The 26,995-nt window shown below is 35.0% G+C and overlaps 1 protein-coding gene across 1 annotated transcript; it reads right to left on the reverse strand.

Annotated features, from left to right (window-relative positions):
* Positions 1-1,324: 1,324 nt before the first annotated feature.
* Positions 1,325-26,930, reverse strand: LOC132557485 (peroxisomal acyl-coenzyme A oxidase 1-like). Its single transcript, XM_060221975.1, has 12 exons — positions 26,816-26,930; positions 24,506-24,668; positions 23,382-23,542; positions 22,242-22,349; positions 17,404-17,523; positions 16,743-16,858; positions 14,230-14,399; positions 12,692-12,854; positions 7,421-7,611; positions 5,689-6,094; positions 4,594-4,800; positions 1,325-4,173 (listed from the first exon to the last, which is right to left on the reverse strand). The coding sequence occupies exons 1-12, from the start codon at positions 26,928-26,930 to the stop codon at positions 4,096-4,098; spliced, it is 1,998 nt and encodes a 665-aa protein (XP_060077958.1). The 3' UTR covers positions 1,325-4,095.
* Between the last annotated feature and the right edge of the window lie 65 nt (positions 26,931-26,995).

Below are 26,995 nucleotides of genomic sequence, written 5' to 3' on the forward strand. Positions count from 1 at the left end.
GTCCAGTTATCACTTGTCACGTTTACCTTCCTGTAATACTACAGTCCAGTTATCACTTGTCACTGTTACCTTCCTGTAATACTAACTCCAGTTATCACTTGTCACTGTTACCTTCCTGTAATACTACAGTCCAGTTATCACTTGTCACTGTTACCTTCCTGTAATACTACCTCCAGTTATCACTTGTCACTGTTACCTTCCTGTAATACTACAGTCCAGTTATCACTTGTCACTGTTACCTTCCTGTAATACTACAGTCCAGTTATCACTTGTCGCTGTTACCTTCCTGTAATACTACAGTCCAGTTATCACTTGTCGCTGTTACCTTCCTGTAATACTACAGTCCAGTTATCACTTGTCACGTTTACCTTCCTGTAATACTACAGTCCAGTTATCACTTGTCACTGTTACCTTCCTGTAATACTACAGTCCAGTTATCACTTGTCACGTTTACCTTCCTGTAATACTACAGTCCAGTTATCACTTGTCACTGTTACCTTCCTGTAATACTACAGTCCAGTTATCACTTGTCACTTTACCTTCCTGTAATTCTACAGTCCAGTTATCACTTGTCACTGTTACCTTCCTGTAATACTACAGTCCAGTTATCACTTGTCACATTTACCTTCCTGTAATACTACAGTCCAGTTATCACTTGTCACATTTACCTTCCTGTAATACTACAGTCCAGTTATCACTTGTCACTGTTACCTTCCTGTAATACTTCAGTCCAGTTATTACTTCTACAAGATGAGTCTTTTTTTTAATTGTTACACTATTTAGTGAAATTTACTCCTTCTCCATGGGGAAATCGTCAAACTTTGAGTGAATTTTTTCCCATTTATTTCACCCCTCAGGACCCTGAGAGGGTATGAGAGGGTATGTGAGGGTTGGGGTGGAGACCATATGATTCACAATTTAGGTTCATTTTTGGCCGAGGAAGATTTCTGAAAAAATTCGTTTATATTGGTTCATGAATTTTAGAGAAGAAGTCGAAAAAATAAAAAGTTAAAAGATGCACGACACCGGTAAACATGCCATCACCATAGGTCACCATGGGTCAAAGGTGAGCTAAAAATTTCATGTTAATAGTTTTATCATCTCTTGCTACTGAAACTTACTTCCCTGTACATGGCCAAGGTGGTTTTCAAATGGGTCATATGTCTATTGTTACTTGATTATTATAAGCAACCCTAAAGTATCCTTGCAACAGGTTAGTCAACAGATCTTTTTTCCTTACAGAGAGACTTGATATTTTGAAAATAAATTAAACTCATCGTGATAATGTAGTCACTTTTATTGATAAAGAAGTATTGCAGCTTTTTAAACACAAATCAGTTGATTGATTACACTGCCATGAAAATACACACCAAATTTTACAATAAAATTGTAAATCTCCATGCAACTAAATCATCATAATAAAATACCATAATTGATATGGCAATACATTGTTTATTTATAAATAATCTGTTTTTAGTTAGAGTTACTTCCCTTAGGAGACTGGATTATAATCATGATACATTTGTCACTGTTTAATATTACATAACATGCCGCCTTCTTCTTTAAATTACTCCAACTCTGCCATAATTGAAAGCTCCTGTTTATCAACTGTTGTTTGATACAGAATTTGAACATGATGTTTACTCTTCCGAAGGAAAAATGAAACCCACTGTAGCTCTACAAAATATACAAATTTCACAAATTGAATATTTTCTGAATCAAGTGTTTTTTTCTCAAATCATGTTTATTGACAGCTGCATATGAAAAGTTTCTGATATAAAGTGAAAGTGACCATTCTAGAATCTGGAAAAATATTTCCATTTCAAGAAGTGCAGGAATTTTTCTTAAATCTTTTGTACTAACAAACACATCATCAATTGCCATTTATTTTATGAGGTGATGAGGTTAATTAACATATTAAATATATAAATATACAGTCAAACCTGTCTATAGAGGCCACTCAAGGGACCAGAAAAAGTGGCCTTTATACACAGGTAGCTTTTACATGGAGGTTCAATTACTATGAATAACGTTAAATAAGGAATCCAAAAATTAGCATTTCAGACAGGTTTGACTGCATTCTATAATAGTGTGAAAAACATATAATTCAGTATCAACTTTAGATACCTCATGTAGTAGGATACAAAAATATATCTGTTCGGTATGAGATATGTAGCAAAACCTGTTTGATTCACATCTCACTGAAGAAATTTTACCAAATATTAGAGGATGTTGTTGGCCACATATCAAGTCTTGGCTAATTTTGGACAAAAAATAGTAACTGTATACTAGACCAAAATGTATTCTCAGCAGTAATTCAGACAGGTTTCAGTGTATATCAACACATACTAAAGATCACATACTATATTTTTATAGATTTGTATACATTGTATCTATCATTGTAAATCTATTTTTAACATATCACAGTCATTACAATGTGTTCAAAAAATGAATTTTTACAACCAAAAAAAAAAATAAAATAAAGTCACAAAATTACCTGCAGTTCCACATTTTCAAATTAGTTGGTGGTGATGCTGAACATGAACACTGAATAATGTAGTAAACAACTCCTGTTATTCATTTAACTATCACTGAATAATAACACGATAAAAAAATCAAGGGATCACTATTTCTGTAAATGAAACTGTACATCAAACAAGTATATCACATAACATTTGAAAAAATTACAAAATAGACTTAGTAGTCTTTTGTCATGAAGAATCATATTTTGATAGTTTGACTGAACAATATCAACCAAAACTTCAATCAACTTCAACATTGTAAAAAAGACACACAAGTGATTAGTACTTTTTAATACAGACTTATAATTAGATACAGTAGATATACCTGTATTGTCCTTCTAGGACTTGTGATGTTATGGGCCCAGATTGAAGGATATCCAAATTTATCTAAAAAAAATCTCAAAATCGACGGGCATTAGTCCTATATCCCATAATTCTATCAATTTGTAATATTTCTATATCTGATTGTTTCAAAATAACATCATGCAGAAGTGTACATTGTGAACTATGCCACTATTCCAATGAATTAAAATGTGTCAGGCAGGTTATGGTAAAACTCTGGGACTAATTGTTCACCAGCAGTGTCTACCACCTGTAATCCAAACGAAGACAAATAAATAGCACCGTTTAATGCAAATTGAGGACTAGGTTCAGAAGAGCTATATAATGCCCACGAAGATTAAATTGACAAGGTGAGTCCATGTCTAGCCTCAGGGATAATGATTGGGACAATATACTCCCAAAATACCTTCAATCTTAAAATCTGTTTATAGGCCATTTCTTTTTCCAAAATTATTTTTCTGACTACAGAGTAACATGTTCTGTTTAAAAAAAACTGAATAACTGACAAAAACTAATCTTCTGTTATGGTCAAAAGATATATGTCTTTCCATGAACCAAGTGAAGAGTAATGAAAACATGATCGTTAAAAACATTGTAAGCTTACCTTTAAAGTTTGAATGTGAAAACTCTTTTTCTATATTACAAAACCAAGGTCATCAAAAAGTTTACACAATTTATATTTTGAAGCCATTAAGCCTCAGAGCTACTGGGTTGTCCCAAATTTCACACCTCCGAGCATCTGAGACTCCTGTCGTCAGTGTAGGGTTGCTTTACAGTTTCAAAGGCCATTTCATCATAAAACACAATGTCTCATTGATTGGTATTAGTCTGTATTAAATGACCTCAGAATATTAGCATAGAATAATCTTAAACACACATCCTAATTTAATGATGTATTTTGAGAGTTTTATTAAAGTCAATAAACACAAATATTGAGAAGTCAATCATGCATAAAAATGTTTTTGATACATGTATTTTCTTCTCCACTTTAAACAAGCAATATAGTGGGCGAACATATTCTCTTACAATGCAAAACACCAATTAAAAAAAAACAAAACAAAAAAAATATTTGTTCTAAAACACACTGGAATGGAATATTTCCTAAGAATCACATCAGTTTCTTTCCCTCTCATAAAAGTCATGTTATTAGGGATTATCTCCCCCTGTCCTCACATGAAGGTCAAGGTTCTCCTTCCTATTTCAACAATTGTGTTGATAAGAGTTCTTTCCCTTATAATCGGGCCGGGACAGGTGAACTTGTCTGTCCCTCTCGCAGCGGTTTGATATATTTATGGAAGGAGTCTAGCACCTGTGAATATAGAAAAGTTTGGCTTTGATACATATATATTTCTACTTTATCTTATTTATTTACTTATCTATTTTTTTTTTAAACTTATCTTCTTATTCAATATATACAACAGTAAATATATTTAACGATGATGTTGACACTTCCACACAGACATTGATTTGATTTATTGATTGATTTACATATGTGTACCACACAGAGTGTAAAACACCCTTCTCCACATATATCCAGCAGTATTACCTGATCTTATTTGTCTATAATAAAGATAAAGATAAAATCCTAAAATACATCTGGTAACATGCTTTCAAAATGAAACTGGAATTCATTTTTGTTTTTAAATAATTGTTTTTGCCTTAATAATTTTTTATTCAAGTATGGGTACAATGACAAAACAAAACCTACTAAAATTCATCGTTTGCTTACATCTTTCTCATTAAGTGGAGATGACTTGGCATACTCATATAGTGCATAATACACATTTCCATCATATCGTCCAATGCAGGAGTCAAGGATTCTGTCGTGGTAGTCAAAGGCGTCCACCAAGGCCACAGCATCTGGTCGTACATCTGCTAGAAGTGTCATCAACTTCCTAGTAAGAATATTGACCTGATCATTGTTGAAAAACTGGTCCTGAAACAAGAAAGAATTGAGACATCAAATACATGTACTCAATGAATAATCAATTTACATACATCATGAATCTTACCTCTTAACCTAGTTATCACCAAAATCAAACTTGGTAACTAAATATGATTTCCAAGCCAAACTCTAATGCTTGAAACTTAGTTAATAATTAGTTGCTGCAGTAAGTTCTGAAGATTACATTGTTTCACCCTATTTTACATATTTTTTTCTATTACACTTGATAATTCACTAGTTTCATCAGATAATAGTGGTTTTTTCTCCCTTATACAGAGACGAAAATGGAAAATCTTGACAGAGATCAAGTTCTATTCTCAATTTGTTTTCTAGTGGAAAACTAGATAATATGGAATTATCTGTTTTCTGGAAGTCAAAAAGGTTGAAATCAGCCAACTGACTTAAGATTTTCATCTTTGCTTATAAGATGTGAATGAGTGTAACTTGCTAATAGAGGAAGTTGTACAGGCATCAACATTTCAACACATTTGAAAACAGATTAGATAAATATTGAATAAACAGGGTTCATAACATCAGTGCATAGAATACCTTCACACTGACTAGGAGTGACCATGATAAACTAACATTTCATGCCTGGGATTTGGATCTGAATATAGAGATCTTAAGCCTGTACAGTAACATCTAAGTAAGGCTAAGTAAGTAAACCTATTATATTATCCATTCCTAACTACAGTGACAGTATCTTTGGGAACATTCTACCAGAAAATGATTTGTTGAAAACAGTTTAACAAATCCTGCATTTAGACTTTCAATCTCAACAGATAACGCAAAAACAAAATAAAGGAAGAAGTGTCTCAAAATACTGGATAAAAAAAGTAATTCTCTTCTGTAACATTCTCTCTTACCATTCACTCTTACCTGTAAAAATTCACCAAGGTTTTCCATAATGCCATTAACAGCATACAGTTTACACAAAGTAGTCAGTGCAGCTCTTGTTCTGTCATCAATCTTGGCCTCGACCACTGTGTTTACAAACACCTTAACAACATATTGATGGCAGTGAGCCTTCGCCGCCCATGTCATTTGAGTTGCTGCCATATTAAAAGCCTTTTCTGGACTCTGGCCGTCACTCATGTACCTCTGAACTGCTGCTGCTGCTGCACTGGTCAACCTTGCAGACCGGTGTTCATATGCCATGACCAGGCACTTAAGTGAAACATCAGCTGCCATGCATGACTTAGCAGACAGGTCAGTAGAAAGGTAAGAGACAAGCTCGGGTAGTTTTTCTCCCTTTTGGACTTTCATTGAACATTTCAACAAATATCTAAAAAACGAAAAGCATTTAACAAATATAAGATAACAAAAAATAATAAGAAGAAAATTGATTTAAGAGGAGACAATTAATAAGTCAAAATTCAAAATTTATTTTTTTTACCAACATTTTTAAAAATTTAAATCAATAAAGGAAACATGGAGATTTTCTAAAACAAAGCAAAGAATTTTCCTGCAATGGGTTAACTAGAAGATTTCTAAAAGACATGGGTCTGTCATTTCCCATCCATTCCATGTGAGTATTATTGTTGGATGAATTTGCATATTTGACCTTTGACTCTTTAACCTTGACTGGTGACCACCTCAACATAAGGAAAAGATGATGTGATGATACTAGGTAATTAATGAAGATATATATTAAGAGGTTCCCATTAAGATATGACAGTGATTCAGGCCAGAATTGGTAGACAGACACGGATGACACTATATCACTTAAACACTCCTTATAGCAAAGAGGCCGAACCAGTTTGCAACACTCACCTAGTATTTAATACATTTCACAGATATATTATCATTTCACATCATTGAAATTCATCCCGAAAAATCTACAGTCCACATATCATGATTCTTATCTGAACCATAATGATAATTTCTCAGAAGAACTTGTTCTTAATAAGATGTCTAAAAATGAAGACATGTCTCCATAACTTTGACCCCTATGATCTTGAATATAAGTCAAGGTCATTTCCTTTCTGAAACTTTGAAGGGCTTCATTGAAGGAGCCTCCCTGACAAATATAATGATTCTTGGAATGATTTAAAATTGTTTTTGAGACCAAAATGATAATGAATACAACACCCAAACAAGAGATCCCACCAGCAATCTGATCAACCTAAAACTCCTACTGCTTATCCCAAATATTCCTGATTTGATGCATCTTATCGTTATACCATCTAATTGTTGTATTATTTAATAATACAAGAGATCCCAGAGGGATCTTGATGCCCACTATTGTTTGTTCTTAACTTGTTCATTAAAAGTTACGTCTTTTTTATTCTTATCCTTTTCTCCTCTGTTTTTGCTATAAATCACATAAAATTTGAACATTCCTCTGAAGAAATAGCAATAATAATCTTTACTTTCATTGTAAAATTCAAAGAAATTCCAATTCCTTTCTGCTGTTCTGATTTTCTAATCAGTACCAATATCATACAGAAACAACTAAGAACCAAGGGTAACTTACATATGAAATTTCAGAAAGATATATCTGGTGTTCCTCAAAAAAATAGCGATATCAAAAAGTGTTTATGGACAGACAGACTGATGATGGAGGGCTTAACATGACTGGGGCAAAAAGTTAAAGTTTCATTTTCATTACTTGGCAGTTTGAAGCATCATTACAGAGTTCTCTCCTTCATATGTACAGGCTGGGGTTATATTCGTGTAGATCTTTGGAAGCCCACTAGCTAGGGAGTAACCATGTCCACCACATGACATACGGCACACTTCGATTCCTGCTGAAGCTCCCCAGGAACTGAATGCCTTCAAGCCCGCTGACAGAGCATGTAACTGTGAATACAAATACGGAAATATATTCATCCAATGAAACTCTGAAAAACAGATTGAGAAGTGAAAGGAGAAACAACATGTTGAAGAGACTGACAGAGAAAAATCATGTATGTACTGTGTAGTTAGTTATATCCTTGGGAGATTTAATTTTTTTATATTCATGATTAGGAAAGATAACATAAAATTAAATAGACAGCAAAAATCTGTTAAGTCTGTAAACATTGATATCACTGGATAAACAAATGCAAATTTAGGTATCTGTGAAGCAGCCCAAACCCAACAACCATGAAATATATGACCTGTAAAATATAAAAAGTTCCTTTAAGATTTGTTTCTATGAACAAAAGCATATCCCTTACTAGGCGTTGAATATTTCTGCACTCAGCTGACCTTTGACCTGAAAAAGGAGGCAGCGATTACCAGATTATAGACAGTGCATTCCATATCACCTTAGGGTGTAGGCTATTTCTTAACATTTAACACTCAAAAAGTGTTTATAAGTTCTGCCCTAGACTAAATTGTATCAGAACTGCCCTAGACTAAATTGTATCAGAACTGCCCTAGACTAAATTGTATCAGAACTGCCCTAGACTAAATTGTATCAGAACTGCCCTAGACTAAATTGTATCAGAACTGCCCTAGACTAAATTGTATCAGAACTGCCCTAGACTAAATTGTATCAGAACTGCCCTAGACTAAATTGTATCAGAACTGCCCTAGACTAAATTGTATCAGAACTGCCCTAGACTAAATTGTATCAGAACTGCCCTAGACTAAATTGTATCAGAACTGCCCTAGACTAAATTGTATCAGAACTGCCCTAGACTAAATTGTATCAGAACTGCCCTAGACAAGATTGTATCAGAACTGCCCTAGACAAGATTGTATCAGAACTGCCCTAGACAAGATTGTATCAGAACTGCCCTAGACAAGATTGTATCAGAACTGCCCTAGACTAAATTGTATCAGAACTGCCCTAGACTAAATTGTATCAGAACTGCCCTAGACTAAATTGTATCAGAACTGCCCTAGACTAAATTGTATCAGAACTGCCCTAGACTAAACTGCCCTAGACTAAATTGTATCAGAACTGCCCTAGACTAAATTGTATCAGAACTGCCCTAGACTAAATTGTATCAGAACTGCCCTAGACTAAATTGTATCAGAACTGCCTCAGACAAGATTGTATCAGAACTGCCTCAGACAAGATTGTATCAGAACTGCCCTAGACTAAATTGTATCAGAACTGCCTCAGACAAGATTGTATCAGAACTGCCTCAGACAAGATTGTATCAGAACTGCCCTAGACTAAATTGTATCAGAACTGCCTCAGACAAGATTGTATCAGAACTGCCTCAGACAAGATTGTATCAGAACTGCCTCAGACAAGATTGTATCAGAACTGCCTCAGACAAGATTGTATCAGAACTGCCCTAGACTAAATTGTATCAGAACTGCCCCATACTAAATTGCACCAGAACTTCTCCAGACAAGATTGTATTAGAACTGCCCTGGACAAGAATGTACAGAACTGCCTCAGACAAGATTGTATCAGAACTGCCCTAGACTAAATTGTATCAGAACTGCCCCATACTAAATTGCACCAGAACTTCTCCAGACAAGATTGTATTAGAACTGCCCTGGACAAGAATGTACAGAACTGCCTCAGACAAGATTGTATCAGAACTGCCCTAGACTAAATTGTATCAGAACTGCCCCATACTAAATTGCACCAGAACTTCTCCAGACAAGATTGTATTAGAACTGCCCTGGACAAGAATGTACAGAACTGCCTCAGACAAGATTGTATCAGAACTGCCCTAGACTAAATTGTATCAGAACTGCCCCATACTAAATTGCACCAGAACTTCTCCAGACAAGATTGTATTAGAACTGCCCTGGACAAGAATGTACAGAACTGCCTCAGACAAGATTGTATCAGAACTGCCCTAGACTAAATTGTATCAGAACTGCCCCATACTAAATTGCACCAGAACTTCTCCAGACAAGATTGTATTAGAACTGCCCTGGACAAGAATGTACAGAACTGCCTCAGACAAGATTGTATCAGAACTGCCCTAGACTAAATTGTATCAGAACTGCCCCATACTAAATTGCACCAGAACTTCTCCAGACAAGATTGTATTAGAACTGCCCTGGACAAGAATGTACAGAACTGCCTCAGACAAGATTGTATCAGAACTGCCCTGGACAATATTGTATCAGAACTGCCCCGGACAAGATTTTATCAGAACTGCCCTGGACAAGATTGTATTAGAACTGCCCTAGACAAGATTGTATCAGAACTGCCCTGGACAAGATTGTATTAGAACTGCCCTAGACAAGATTGTATCAGAACTGCCCTAGACAAGATTGTATAAGAACTGCCCCGGACAAGATTTTATCAGAACTGCCCTAGACAAGATTGTATAAGAACTGCCCCGGACAAGATTTTATCAGAACTGCCCTAGACAAGATTGTATAAGAACTGCCCCGGACAAGATTGTATCAGAACTGCCCTAGACAAGATTGTATAAGAACTGCCCCGGACAAGATTTTATCAGAACTGCCCTGGACAAGATTGTATTAGAACTGCCCTAGACAAGATTGTATCAGAACTGCCCCAGACAAGAATGTACAGAACTTCCCCAGACAAGATTGTATAAGAACTGCCCCGGACAAGAATGTACAGAACTGCCCCAGACAAGATTGTATAAGAACTGCCCCAGACAAGAATGTACAGAACTGCCCCAGACAAGATTGTATCAGAACTGCCCCAGACAAGAATGTACAGAACTGCCCTAGACAAGATTGTATCAGAACTGCCCCAGACAAGAATGTACAGAACTGCCCTAGACAAGATTGTATCAGAATTGCCCCAGACAAGAATGTACAGAACTGCCCTAGACAAGATTGTAACAGAACTGCCCCAGACAAGAATGTACAGAACTGCCCCAGACAAGATTGTATAAGAACTGCCCCGGACAAGATTTTATCAGAACTGCCCTAGACAAGATTGTATAAGAACTGCCCCGGACAAGATTGTATCAGAACTGCCCAAGATAATATTGTATCAGAACAGCCCTTGACAAGATTGCTTCAGAACTGCCTTAGACAATATTGTATCAAAACTGCCCCAGACAAGATTGTATCAGAAAAAACATCAACAAGTAACTATAAGAAGTAGCTGAAGAACTAGTACCAACACAATGTGTCTCCCTTCAGAGTACTTCACATCATCTGTGAGTGATAAAGGCAACTTCCATTAAGATATCTTGGACCATTAAAAAGTATTGTTCAACAAGGAACTATTGGGAAAAAACTGCACATTTTTTAACTTTGACCTCAAGATCCAAGTCACAACGATCTAATGACAAAGTACAGTCTTTTATCAGTAGGTGATAATGGTGTGCAGAAACATGCATAAATATTTCTTTACAGTTAACAGTTTAAAACTTAAAACTTGCCAACAAGACATTAAAATAAAATTCACTCTTATATGAACTTTGACCTATAGGTCAAGATCACATTGATCCAACAACAAAGCACTGCATTTTGTCAGTAGACGATGAAGGTGTACAGCAACTTTTACTGAAATAATTTAATTAGTTTAAATGTTATTGCAGTTAAGAAATTATTGGAAAAAATCACACTTCTTTGACCTTTAATCTTGAGGTCAAGGTCACAGTGACCTTATAACAATACAATGCACATAGGTTTTAGGTAATGCAAACAAACTGCCACTTTCTTTAAGCTATGATGGTTAATTGTGATCAGTTAAGAGTGTTGTATTGAAGAAATTAAACAGGGATGTCCTTTTTCAGCATTACTGTTCCCAGACTATTTAAGGCTATGTACCCAAAGACTGGTGTCATTTGGTCAGTTTATTTTGAACAGGTAGCACCATGAAGTAAACAAGGCAATCGACTATTGAAAAATGGACAAAATCGCTGAAAGAGCAGTGATTATCCTTAATGGTAGGGCAGCGGCTCTAGGAAATGGTGCCCCTTCATATGCTCCAGTGAAAAGTTGGGTGGCAGAATCTAAGTGGATTTGGCAGGTGAAGCCTTGGGGATCACACCCATCCTGGAAGGCCTGTCACTGTTTTAACCACAGAAATGGTCAATAAAGTCCAAGATATTGTTATAGCTGACAGGTGAGTTACAGAGAGATATATAGCCAGTACAGCTGGGATTTCACAGGGAAGAGTATATTACATTCTTTCCAAAGATATTGCAATGAGAAAGTCTCAGCCTGTTCAGTACTGAGACTTCTGACAGTTGATCAGAAGCACACAAGACAGGCTGTGATGCCTATTTATCTGAACCTTTTAGAGGCAGATCTTCCTGCAGAGGTTTGTGACTATGGATGAAATGTGGGGGCCATCATTTCACCCCAACAGTCTAAACAATGGAAGCAACCTGGTTCACACCCATCATACATGCAGTGGAGGACTTTCTGAACAGTAAAGAAAAGGACTTCTTTAAAAGAGGCATTGAGGCCCTTAAACATCACTGGCAAAATGGGGAATGGGGATATGGAAGGGGATTACATTGAAAAATAATGCAATATGACCGCCAAAAGTCAAAGCCTTAATTATGAGACTTACAACTTCTCAATCAGCCCTCATAGCTGTAGAATACTTGAAAGAACCAGAAGAACCAGCACTAATACAAAATGTTCCCTTCCTCTGAAGTGAACATGATAAAACCTGTCATTAGAAGGCATATAAATTAAGGTTACTGTGACCTATTAAAAAGCACTCCTTCATTTGCAGATATAACTCAAATAAAATACACTGATATTTTTATATAGATGTATAAGAAGGGAAACTACACTCTTTAAGGAACTAGTGATGAAGAAATCCAAGTATAAAACAAATACTCGTAATGAATTGAGCATAAAAGAATCAAATTAAATTTGTTTAAAATTTCTACATTCACATGGTTGGAGGCTTTCAGTTAATTTTTCCTTGATTTGACCTGTTGGACACTGCCACTTCCTGGTGTCTCACCCTGATTTAACATTAAGTTAGTTAATATTTACAGTAGCTAAGCAAAGCTAAAACCTCCCCACTCACCACAGGCATCTGTTGAAGATTTCCAGCTTCTATCTCCTTTGAAATCTTCAAAAAGCTGGCCTGCACCGCTTGCCCAGCAAAATAGTAAGCATAAGCTGTAGCTAGCAAAGGAAACAGTTTGTGCTGTTGAGTCTGGTAGTCTAGAATTTGGGCCTCAGGTCCACTGTTTATTAAAGGAAAGACACAAACACCAATAAGAAAATGAGGCAATTAAGTATAATCAGTTACAATTGAACCTTGTTATCTCAAAGGCAACAAAACTGGGAAAGGCGGAGTTATCAGAGTATTCAATTTAAGTTAATTTGAATGTTTAATGTGAAGTTTGCACAGGCCTTTTGAATACTTTTAATTTAACACAGTCTTCGAGTTATAACAGTTTGAGATAATATGGTTCAACTTTAGTCACATGATACTTTATGTTAAGTTTTAGCAAATGTGAAAAATATTTTCACATTAGTGATAATAACTTTGAGGTGTGATTTAAAAATTTTAATTAAAAGTTATGTGAGACAATAAGTTTTGCCAACTCTCTTGATTTCACCAGCTCAAGCTGATAAATGACTTTAAGGTGCCCTGTTCATGTTGTCCTCAATGATGCTACAATTATCTCTTTTGATCAATATCTACAACTATCAAAATCTAATTTTCGATTTAATACATGGTGCCCTTTGAGTCTGCATCACTCACCTTGTACTCCATGCTTTTTACAAGAACATCAACATTCACATCATTTATTTTCAAAGTTAATGAGAAAATATTGCTGAAAATTTGAACAAATTTGGCTCATGTGACCTAGAAGATGTCGCAAGGCCAATTTTTTAAAGAACAGTGTTGGGATTCATTCAAGATACCTATCACATAAATATATATGATTCTAGGTTTAATCAGAATAATTTGTTTAAAGGTTTAATCAATCTGACCCCTTTCACCTAGAAGATCAGCCCAATGACCTTATAATCAAAGCACTGTTCAAACATAACACAGAACCTAATCTAAATACGCAATTACATTTGAACTTAACACAAATCACATCTTAGGTTATCTTACTTTCTTGTTTTTTGTAGATGGTTAGATACCAAAGTAAGAAGTTCCAGTGACAAGTAGTGTAGGAGATGAAGCCCCAACAAATGTTTGTTTAATTAGGTCAAAGGTTAAAAAGCAGGTCAGATTGACGTACTTTTGGTACATGACACACACCTCTTTACCATAGTGAAACCATTACTCAAGTATGAAATTCCTGTGACAAGTAGTATACTGTAGGAGATAGGATGCAGACAAAAGAACCGGGAAATGGACATCATATTGGAAGGATGGATGAACACAGTGTAAATCTATAGACCCCCATAATTCCTGGTTAGGGATCCAGCATTTATGCGTACATTTTGAGATATGCTTTATCCCCCGAAAGTTCTCAATTGTGTGAAACACTCGGGGAGAAATTCTGTCTCAGGAAAGACCAGCACTGGACGAAATACTCAGGAAGATATTCTTTCCCTGTAAAGACCTTTACTAATCATGTCACCAAGAGACATTCTTACCCTGGGGACACCTCGGTCTGTCTTCGAACTGCACTATATCTGACAGCGATGACACAGGCTTGAGCCAGGGACCGAGACACTGCGCTAACAATGCCAGCACGTATCATCACCATGGACCCGTACGACAGTTTGGAGTTCGTTGGCTTTAAATAGGTTCCATCTTCTAGTACCTGTCACACAACATACAGAAACTTATCAAGCAGTTTTTAGAATTAGAAAATTTTTATTATGTATTTTAACCAAATCTTCAGGGGCATGTATTTCAATAAAAATAATAGCAACGCTTGATTCTAGGAAATATATTGCTACATGTATCTTAATACATATACAGTAGCAAAACATGTCACCAAGAAAATATTACAGACACCCAATGCAAAAGTACACAAATCTGTCAGTGTCAGGTAAACAGACACAAAGGACCTGTCAGTGTCAGGTAAACAGACACAAAGGACCTGTCAGTGTTAGGTAAACAGACACAAAGGACCTGTCAGTGTTAGGTAAACAGACACAAAGGAACTGACAATGTTAGGTAAACAGACACAAATCTGTCAGTGTCAGGTAAACAGACACAAAGGACCTGTCAATGTTAGGTAAACAGACACAAATCTGTCAGTGTCAGGTAAACAGACACAAAGGACCTGTCAGTGTCAGGTAAACAGACACAAAGGACCTGTCAATGTCAGGTAAACAGACACAAAGGAACTGTCAGTGTTAGGTAAACAGACACAAAGGACCTGTCAGTGTCAGGTAAACAGACACAAAGGACCTGTCAGTGTTAGGTAAACAGACACAAAGGACCTGTCAATGTTAGGTAAACAGACACAAAGGACCTGTCAATGTTAGGTAAACAGACACAAATCTGTCAGTGTCAGGTAAACAGACACAAAGGACCTGTCAGTGTCAGGTAAACAGACACAAAGGACCTGTCAGTGTCAGGTAAACAGACACAAAGGACCTGTCAATGTTAGGTAAACAGACACAAAGGACCTGTCAATGTTAGGTAAACAGACACAAAGGACCTGTCAGTGTTAGGTAAACAGACACAAAGGAACTGTCAATGTCAGGTAAACAGACACAAAGGACCTGTCAATGTCAGGTAAACAGACACAAAGGAACTGTCAGTGTTAGGTAAACAGACACAAAGGACCTGTCAATGTTGGGTAAACAGACACAAAGGAACTGTCAATGTTAGGTAAACAGACACAAAGGAACTGTCAATGTTAGGTAAACAGACACAAAGGACCTGTCAGTGTTAGGTAAACAGACACAAAGGAACTGTCAATGTCAGGTAAACAGACACAAAGGAACTGTCAGTGTTAGGGAAACAGACACAAAGGACTTGTCAATGTCAGGTAAACAGACACAAAGGACTTGTCAATGTCAGGTAAACAGACACAAAGGAACTGTCAATGTTAGGTATACAGACACAAAGGAACTGTCAATGTCAGGTAAACAGACACAAATCTGTCAGTGTCAGGTAAACAGACACAAAGGACCTGTCAATGTTAGGTAAACAGACACAAAGGACCTGTCAGTGTCAGGTAAACAGACACAAAGGACCTGTCAGTGTTAGGTATACAGACACAAAGGAACTGTCAATGTTAAGTAAACAGACACAAAGGAACTGTCAATGTCAGGTAAACAGACACAAAGGACTTGTCAATGTCAGGTAAACAGACACAAAGGAACTGTTAATGTAAGGTAAACAGACACAAAGGAACTGTCAATGTTAGGTAAACAGACACAAAGGAACTGTCAATGTTAGGTAAACAGACACAAAGGACCTGTCAGTGTTAGGGAAACAGACACAAAGGACTTGTCAATGTTAGGTAAACAGACACAAAGGACATGTCAATGTTAGGTATACAGACACAAAGGACTTGTCAATGTTAGGTAAACAGACACAAAGGACTTGTCAATGTTAAGTAAACAGACACAAAGGAACTGTCAATGTTAGGTAAACAGACATAAAGGACCTGTCAATGTTAGGTTAACAGACACAAAGGACTTGTCAATGTCGGGTAAACAGACACAAAGGAACTGTCAATTTCAGGTGAACAGACACAAATGACTTTACTTAGAGAATACAAAGTCTTCAAATATAAGCTATATTTTGGAAAGAGTGAAGAAAGATATAAGTAGAGAGCTTTACATGAGCTAGTTTTCAATCTTTTTTTACCCGATGTTGATGTTATGCTTAATTGTGCCTGATGGTAAATGTTAAAATAATTGCTTTCATCGATATAAAAAACAATTTTACAAATTTACGTAAATAAACCTGTCGATTACAACAATTAAGATAGTGTATTAAAAACATTGTTTTATATTTTAAAATGAAATATTAAAGCAAACAAGAAAGTTATTTTGTCAATTTAATGCATGCCAAAAAAAGTTATTTTCTGTCACTGCTTAATACAGCAAAAATATATGTGTATTCTGATAACGGCAGTACCACTTGCAGGATAAAGACAGTTAATACAAAACATCTGCAGCTTTGAAAAATCCACACAAACCTTGGAATATCTCATCAACATATGGTCCCGAGGAATTCTGAAGTTGTTCAAGCGAAGATAACCATTATCATTAGACCCAAATCCAAATTTTGGTCCAATGTCACCTAATTCCACCCCTTGAATGTAAAACAAATTGCAAACTAATCAGCACATTTGACGAAAAGAGCATAAAAGTATGCTATGAACTCAAAATCTAGACTATGTGATTCTATCCTATCAGACAGAAATATCTGTACTTCTAGCGAGAGTAAGACATCTGTATCTTGCCGGGGTAAGACATTCTGCATGCACAGAACATAGATAGTGCTAAACCTGAAGTTGTAAATTTGAGACATAGAGATGTGACTGATTGATGCTGTGTTACATACTTGTTGACATCTGACCAAAACTGCAAAATAATTGATTCAGGGCAGGCTTTTCATATTGTATGAGTTTATTGCCAGCAAAAATATTGGACATACAGTTGAACATTGTTATCTTGAACTCGGCTGACCATAGGAAAACTTAAAATAACTGATTATTCAATTTAAGTGAGTTAAAACGTTTTGTGTAAATTTAGGCAGGGAGCAGCAAAATGCTATGCTGAATGTTGAGGTACCAAAAGGGAAAAACATAAACTTTCTGTGTACAGATAATATAAACATCCTGTATGGAACCTCACCTGGAAGTGACTGGTGGGTGTCGAGATCCCTGAGGGGGCACAGAAACATGTGTACACCGTGACATTTGCCTTGAGTGTAAAGCTGTGCCATGAGGATGCAGTAGTTGACGGTCTTTCCCACTGAAAAAAACATTTTAGCCTAAATTTTAGTTCCAGTAGATAAAACTGGTAACCTAGACCCTGGGACTCTGTATTCCCATCTTCATATCCAACTTTGATTCTAATCCTTGAAAATGTCAAGACACCTGCATTCCACGGCGTATTAATAATGACACTATTTTGTACCAAATGCTTCATAAATGTACCAGATAGACTCAACATGAAGGAAAACACCAATACCTGTAATCACCTGATTGAGATTTGCCTGTTTCCAGTACAAGAATAACCTGACCAATACATTAAACATGCCAGGTACAAGATGTCAGATTGTCCAGGTTAACTGAGCATATACTTCCAAAAAGGAAAGAACAGAAATATTTAAAAGAATATGAATAGTTTTAAGTTTTTTTCTCTCTTTGTGATCAAATTTAGTTCATACAGGTTTTTTAGTATCTTTGCTGTACTGTTGGATCTGTCAATGTGAGTTTTCTTCTCAGGTGTTTAACATTCAGAAAAAATCCTATTGTCTCTGGTGTAACATTTATATAAACCTATTGTCTCTGGTGTAACATTTACATAAACCTATTGTCTCTGGTGTAACATTTATACAAGCCTATTGTCTCTGGTGTAACATTTATATAAACCTATTGTCTCTGGTGTAACATTTATACAAGCCTATTGTCTCTGGTGTAACATTTATACAAGCCTATTGTCTCTGGTGTAACATTTACATAAACCTATTGTCTCTGGTGTAACATTTATACAAGCCTATTGTCTCTGGTGTAACATTTATACAAGCCTATTGTCTCTGGTGTAACATTTATATAAACCTTTTGTCTCTGGTGTAACATTTATACAAGCCTATTGTCTCTGGTGTAACATTTATACAAGCCTATTGTCTCTGGTGTAACATTTACATAAACCTATTGTCTCTGGTGTAACATTTACATAAACCTATTGTCTCTGGTGTAACATTTACATAAACCTATTGTCTCTGGTGTAACATTTATATAAACCTATTGTCTCTGGTGTAACATTTATATAAACCTATTGTCTCTGGTGTAACATTAACATAAACCTATTGTCTCTGGTGTAACATTTACATCAACCTATTGTCTCTGGTGTAACATTTATTCAAACCTATTGTCTCTGGTGTAACATTTATATAAACCTATTGTCTCTGGTGTAACATTTATATAAACCTATTGTCTCTGGTGTAACATTTATATAAGCTTATTGTCTCTGGTGTAACATTTATTCAAACCTATTATCTCTGGTGTAACATTTATACAAGCCTATTGTCTCTGGTGTAACATTTACATCAACCTATTGTCTCTGGTGTAACATTTACATCAACCTATTGTCTCTGGTGTAACATTTATATAAACCTATTGTCTCTGGTGTAACATTTATATAAACCTATTGTCTCTGGTGTAACATTTATATAAACCTATTGTCTCTGGTGTAACATTTATATAAACCTATTGTCTCTGGTGTAACATTTATATAAACCTATTTTCTCTGGTGTAACATTTATATAAACCTATTGTCTCTGGTGTAACATTTATATAAACCTATTGTCTCTGGTGTAACATTAACATAAACCTATTGTCTCTGGTGTAACATTTACATAACCCTATTGTCTCTGGTGTAACATTTATATAAGCTTATTGTCTCTGGTGTAACATTTATACAAGCCTATTGTCTCTGGTGTAATATTTACATAAACCTATTGTCTCTGGTGTAATATTTACATAAACCTATTGTCTCTGGTGTAACATTTACATAAACCTATTGTCTCTGGTGTAACATTTATATAAACCTATTGTCTCTGGTGTAACATTTACATAAACCTATTGTCTCTGGTGTAACATTTATATAAACCTATTGTCTCTGGTGTAACATTTATATAAACCTATTGTCTCTGGTGTAACATTTACATCAACCTATTGTCTCTGGTGTAACATTTATATAAACCTATTGTCTCTGGTGTAACATTTATATAAACCTATTGTCTCTGGTGTAACATTTATATAAACCTATTGTCTCTGGTGTAACATTTACATCAACCTATTGTCTCTGGTGTAACATTTATATAAACCTATTGTCTCTGGTGTAACATTTATATAAGCTTATTGTCTCTGGTGTAACATTTATATAAGCTTATTGTCTCTGGTGTAACATTTACATAAACCTATTGTCTCTGGTGTAACATTTATACAAGCCTATTGTCTCTGGTGTAACATTTACATCAACCTATTATCTCTGGTGTAACATTTATATAAACCTATTGTCTCTGGTGCAACATTTACATAAACCTATTATCTCTGGTGTAACATTTATATAAACCTATTGTCTCTGGTGTAACATTTATATAAGCTTATTGTCTCTGGTGTAACATTTATATAAACCTTTTGTCTCTGGTGTAACATTTACATCAACCTATTATCTCTGGTGTAACATTTATATAAACCTATTGTCTCTGGTGCAACATTTACATAAACCTATTATCTCTGGTGTAACATTTATATAAACCTATTGTCTCTGGTGTAACATTTATATAAACCTATTGTCTCTCGTGTAACATTTATATAAACCTATTGTCTCTGGTGTAATATTTATATAAACCTATTGTCTCTGGTGTAACATTTACATAAACCTATTGTCTCTGGTGTAACATTTATATAAACCTATTGTCTCTGGTGTAACATTTACATAAACCTATTGTCTCTGGTGTAACATTTATACAAGCCTATTGTCTCTGGTGTAACATTTATACAAGCCTATTGTCTCTGGTGTAACATTTATATAAACCTATTGTCTCTGGTGTAACATTTATATAAACCTATTGTCTCTGGTGTAACATTTATATAAGCCTATTGTCTCTGGTGTAACATTTATATAAACCTATTGTCTCTGGTGTAACATTTATATAAACCTATTGTCTCTGGTGTAACATTTACATAAACCTATTGTCTCTGGTGTAACATTTATATAAACCTATTGTCTCTGGTGTAACATTTACATCAACCTATTGTCTCTGGTGTAACATTTATATAAACCTATTGTCTCTGGTGTAACATTTATATAAACCTTTTGTCTCTGGTGTAACATTTATATAAACCTATTGTCTCTGGTGTAACATTTATACAAGCCTATTGTCTCTGGTGTAACATTTATATAAGCTTATTGTCTCTGGTGTAACATTTATATAAACCTATTGTCTCTGGTGTAACATTTACATCAACCTATTGTCTCTGGTGTAACATTTATATAAGCTTATTGTCTCTGGTGTAACATTTATATAAACCTATTGTCTCTGGTGTAACATTTATATAAGCTTATTGTCTCTGGTGTAACATTTATATAAACCTATTGTCTCTGGTGTAACATTTACATAAACCTATTGTCTCTGGTGTAACATTTATATAAACCTATTGTCTCTGGTGTAACATTTATATAAACCTATTGTCTCTGGTGTAACATTTATATAACCTATTGTCTCTGGTGTAACATTTATATAAACCTATTGTCTCTGGTGTAACATTTATATAAACCTATTGTCTCTGGTGTAACATTTATACAAGCCTATTGTCTCTGGTGTAACATTTATATAAACCTATTGTCTCTGGTGTAACATTTACATCAACCTATTGTCTCTGGTGTAACATTTACATAAACCTATTGTCTCTGGTGTAACATTTACATAAACCTATTGTCTCTGGTGTAACATTTACATAAACCTATTGTCTCTGGTGTAACATTTATACAAGCCTATTGTCTCTGGTGTAACATTTATATAGCCTATTGTCTCTGGTGTAACATTTATATAAACCTTTTGTCTCTGGTGTATTTACATTAACATTTATATAAACCTATTGTCTCTGGTGTAACATTTATATAAACCTATTGTCTCTGGTGTAACATTTATATAAACCTATTGTCTCTGGTGTAACATTTATATAAACCTATTGTCTCTGGTGTAACATTTACATCAACCTATTGTCTCTGGTGTAACATTTACATCAACCTATTGTCTCTGGTGTAACATTTATATAAACCTATTGTCTCTGGTGTAACATTTACTTAAACCTATTGTCTCTGGTGTAACATTTATATAAACCTATTGTCTCTGGTGTAACATTTATACAAGCCTATTGTCTCTGGTGTAACATTTATATAAACCTATTGTCTCTGGTGTAACATTTATATAAACCTATTGTCTCTGGTGTAACATTTATACAAGCCTATTGTCTCTGATGTAACATTTATATAAACCTTTTGTCTCTGGTGTAACATTTATATAAACCTATTGTCTCTGGTGTAACATTTACATCAACCTATTGTCTCTGGTGTAACATTTATATAAACCTATTGTCTCTGGTGTAACATTTATATAACATTTATACAAGCCTATTGTCTCTGGTGTAACATTTATACAAGCCTATTGTCTCTGGTGTAACATTTATATAAACCTTTTGTCTCTGGTGTAACATTTATATAAACCTATTGTCTCTGGTGTAACATTTATACAAGCCTATTGTCTCTGGTGTAACATTTATATAAGCCTATTGTCTCTGATGTAACATTTATAAATATATATATATATATATATATATATATAGCATCTCTAGTATAACACTTATATTCAGCATGTCTAACACAGTATGTCATTTTTATTGTAACTGCTAAACATAGTAACACTATCAGGAATTTTACATGTAAACAAGTCTACTTACAGTTTCCAGGCCAGAACTTGGTTGCTGAGAGAGTAGGTGTGTTCAGAACAAACTCTTGGGTATTGGGGTCAAAGGTTGCTGTTGTTTCAAGACCTCTGATAAAGGTTCCTGACATAGAAAGAAATACAATGAAAAAAACATAACAGTTGGTGTCTTCAGGAAAGATCTGTATGTTACACTGATCTGTGTAATATTTTAAACATATTTGTTTTTAAAGTTTCAATAATTCAACAGAGGATCAAGATTTAAAGTAGGCAGGGAGAACTTTCATATCAGGAAAACTGAATAGAATTCTGAGATCTTATAGTACATGGACATAGATAACAACTAAAAATCAAGGAAATTGTTTTAATTATTCTAAATGTATAGGATTTTGTAATTACAGAACTTATTTCATTTTTTCAATGTTTTGTTGTTACCAGTCTTTAGGTGAGTGACATTAACAAGATTTATAAATTCCATATTACATCTGTATGAGTGTAAGATTCTATTTATCATGTAAGCTGTGATTCAAATTAATCTCCCTATAAGACAGCGTTATTTCGATGCAGATGGTACTACCAACAAAATCATGTGACATCATCAAGACATGACTTTCTAATGTCACCAAAGTGATATTACATATAACTTACAATACTTATGGCATAGTGGTATGACAGGACACATAAGGCCAGTTATGTTGAATATTAAATTTAAGGAATAAGTCCAGTAGATATATCAATGTCTCTAACAATGCTGATGAGTACAGAAATACAGATCAGACCACCATGTGATGTCATCTTACCAAGGAGATGTGCGGATTTAAATTTGAGTTGAAGTATAATCTTATATTTATGTATTCAGGTTAAATCTACATATCTAAAATCTAACTCATATTTCTTAGAAAACAAAAGTAAACTTTCACATGAGGTCTTCCTGTGGGAGGAAACCAGAGTACCCCACCAAAACAGGTTGGACAGGTGACCCCCTACCTTTTCACATCCGTTTCAGAAAATGAACTCCGGACAGCTAGGTGAAAGGCAAGTGCATTACCACTACACCACTAAAACCCATCCCCCACCCACCCTCCCCTACACTTCCCACACCCCTGTTGAACAGCAAGTAATATGATAATTATATGCCCTCTATAGCTAAATATACCATGTCCAAGTTCAGTCTGTACATAGGTTCCTATGATTCGGAGGTCTTTTGCCAGTTGTACAAATTTCTTTCTCTGCTCCTCAGTGCCATGTTTCTCTATTGTTGGTAAGAACATGGCAAAGTGTAGACCAAATGGGGCGTTCTCACTAGGAGCTGAAGCTCTGTCAACAATCAACACTTACAGGTACATACAGGTATAATATGTAAGGTAGCATATAACCTTAACACAAATCACAGGTAAAATATGTAAGGTAGCATACAACCTTAACACAAATCACAGGTATAATATGTAAGGTAGCATATAACCTAAACACAAATCATGGGTATAATATGTAAGGTAGCATATAACCTAAACACAAATCATGGGTATAATATGTAAGGTAGCATATAACCTTAACACAAATCACAGGTATAATATGTAAGGTAGCATATAACCTAAACACAAATCATGGGTATAATATGTAAGGTAGCATATAACCTTAACACAAATCACAGGTATAATATGTAAGGTAGCATATAACCTTAACACAAATCACACGTATAATATGTAAGGTAGCATATAACCTTAACACAAATCACAAGTATAATATGTAAGGTAGCATATAACCTTAACACAAATCACGAGTGTACACAAAAGTTAATATACATTTGCATATTCTTCCCTAATAGAACCTCACACAAACCAAACTTTCTTTCTGGATCTGAAGACACAGATAATAATCATCATCTTGACTGATTTTACACCTCCTCTATAACAAGTATTTCATCTTTGTGTATTATAAAGTTTTTCTTATAATCAGTGTGGCATTTACAACGATCTGCTAACTTAGTCATTTTGCTGAAGCTTTGTCTTCTTTGCTTACTTTTTTCAGATTTATTGTCAAACTTGAATAGAAAATATTAAGAAATTCCATCAAATTTTAACCTTTTACCAAAATATCAAATATCCCCATGGTAACATGATGGCTTAATTAGAAGGGAATAACATTTTACAGAGAAAGGTGACAGAATGATGGACAAACGATGGAAGCTTCACCATGGCAATATTATTAATCTGGTGAATATGTAAATACATCCACTGTAAGGTTACATGTAGCCTTATATCTGTAAAAATGTAAACTTACTCATTGTAGTAGAACTTGTCAACATCATCAGTTATATTGAGTTCTTTCTGGCGCTTAAAGACATGGAGCTGTTTTTCAAGAGATATTTCATATTCCTCTTCTCTATTCCTAAAGGCCCATGGCTTACAGTTCTTCAAAAATGGCTCCTGGAGAGCAATGTTCTCTGCAAACAATTATATATTTCATTCTTAAAGTTAATACATTTCAACTAGTTTTCAATGAAAATCTATGCACATCTATTAAAATCTTTTCTTAATATTCCTTGGTTTTCTAATAAGGATAGAAATAAATCTTGAATGTAAGTTGTATATGCGACATCTTATGGATAAGACAAGAAGACTAGTTTGATCCTTTAATGTACATCAAACAAATTTTAAGGTCACATATCAGTATGTTGTAATGGCTTTGAAGTTGGGTGCTGCTCCAGTGTAATCGTCAAAGGAACATATTAGTCTGTGATTGGTCAGTTTTCTCCTGAAACCCACTCTAGACCAATCAAATTACTTCCATTGTACCTTCAATATTTCCATGAAATATTACAGAGAGTGATAGTGAGCATAACCCCTGGAGTATCGAGGATGATCAGAAGTGTGTGTTTTAACTCTTCTGAATCATTCATGGTACATTAATGTTTCTCAGGAAGCTCTGTGCTTCCTTGGATGTATCCTGTAGTAAGACATTTTACTCTGATTGCTCTGGGTGATATGTGACTGACCTCCTTAATTTTTTTCAGAAAAATTGCCTTCAGCTACTACAAGGAGACAATGCCTCAAAATCACCCTGGCTATTCATGGTGCAAAAAAAAAACCAGAAAATAGTGCCATTGTATGGAAAAATCACATTTCACACTAGTCTGAAGGGTTCTTAGTTTCTGACTATCTACCGGTATCCTTGATTTTGTTTTTGTGTTGGTTGTGAACATTATCACACTTGATCAAGATAAAAATAAAATTACAAATAGATAGAGTCCTTCAGACTAATTCCAGGCATATATGTACAAATTATACATGTATAAACTTGATGATTGACCTAAATTAATTTTTACACTGTGCCACCTGTCCATCTAGAAACATTCTGTACATGTACAGTTGAAACTTGTTGTCTCGAAATCACTTGAGTCAAATTCCATTTGAGTCAAAATGATTTTCAAGTTCCAATTTTTTCCTTCTGATTTCTTTGTATTTTTAGTTCAGATTACTCAAATTTCATTGAGTGAAAATTTTGCTTGAGGTGAAGCGATTTTTCAGTCCCTTCAATTGTTAAGCAAGGGAAAAGTCATTTGTTGTCTAGAAATTAATTTTTGTCAAAACATTGACACGTCTTCTGACGAAATTGGTCAATACATACACAGAGTAGAAAGCCACCTGTACATAACACATGGCTAATTACCACCTATCTGTCCATCAAACACACAACACTTGGTCACTTACGATTAATTACCAGTTTAAAAAATAAAAATGAAATTGTCAAACCAGTACAAACTTTTTGAAGAAATCTGATCCCCACAATTCCGAAAGAAAATAATTTTGAGCTTGGCATGTAAGTAAACAATTAAACTTTAATCTGTGTTCAGTCATTAACTAACCTTGCAACACAAAGTCGATATTAGCGCACTATTGTAATTGCACACCAGGTAGCAATATGCAAAGATGAAAATACATGTACAGTACAGGTAAATGTTTTGTTCAAATCATGAGGCATCAACGACTGTATTATCAGGGATAACGGTCCATGAAAAAACTTTGATACAGCAAAAAGTTCCATTCATAAAACTTTGATTCATAAAATTAGTAGTAATATATTGAAATAAAAATCGAAGTTTGATTCATAGATGTTTGACTGTACATTTTACATGCGTGTGCGAATTATATGTGTGTATATCATAGAATGACTGATTAATGCAGGGTCCAGTGATTTTTCAAAAATATATTAGATTAGAAATTACTTTGATTATCACCGATAAATTTTGATATGCCTGTCATACAGTTAGTTGCGCGCAAGATACTATATAGTGCGGGTGCGCGCATGAAGTTCTTGCGCGTTATCACAACTAGCAATACCGCCCCTGTAAATGTACAAATGTATAGGTCTAGATACTAGGTCTTGTGTACATGTATGCATGTGCAAATACATTAAGTGAAGTACAAATAGCATAAAACTACGCTAGGCCTAATCCTGCGTTTTTATCAAAAGGCGACCTAGATTTTGACATGTCAATGTACACCTGCTTGATTGGATATCAAATCACCCTACCAGCTTACGTGACAGTTAGCACTTCATGCAATATTGAGAACAGAATAAGAATCTTACGAATATAACGCCTCCTTCTTGCTCTTTCTGGTCCGTGATAGATGAAGTTGGTAAGATCTTCAACATTGAAGCTGGCATTTCGTCGCTCTTTAGCGAGATCTGGGTTGATAGCCATCGTACTGTGGCAGACGTCTTTCTCCCGGCCTGTCGGTGGAAACACTTCTAGAAGTAAAGTCCAAA

Source organism: Ylistrum balloti, unplaced genomic scaffold (assembly GCF_031769215.1).
Source record: "Ylistrum balloti isolate Yb309-2 unplaced genomic scaffold, AGI_CSIRO_Ybal_v1 Utg370678, whole genome shotgun sequence".
In the NCBI taxonomy this organism is placed as follows: Eukaryota; Metazoa; Mollusca; class Bivalvia; order Pectinida; family Pectinidae; genus Ylistrum; species Ylistrum balloti.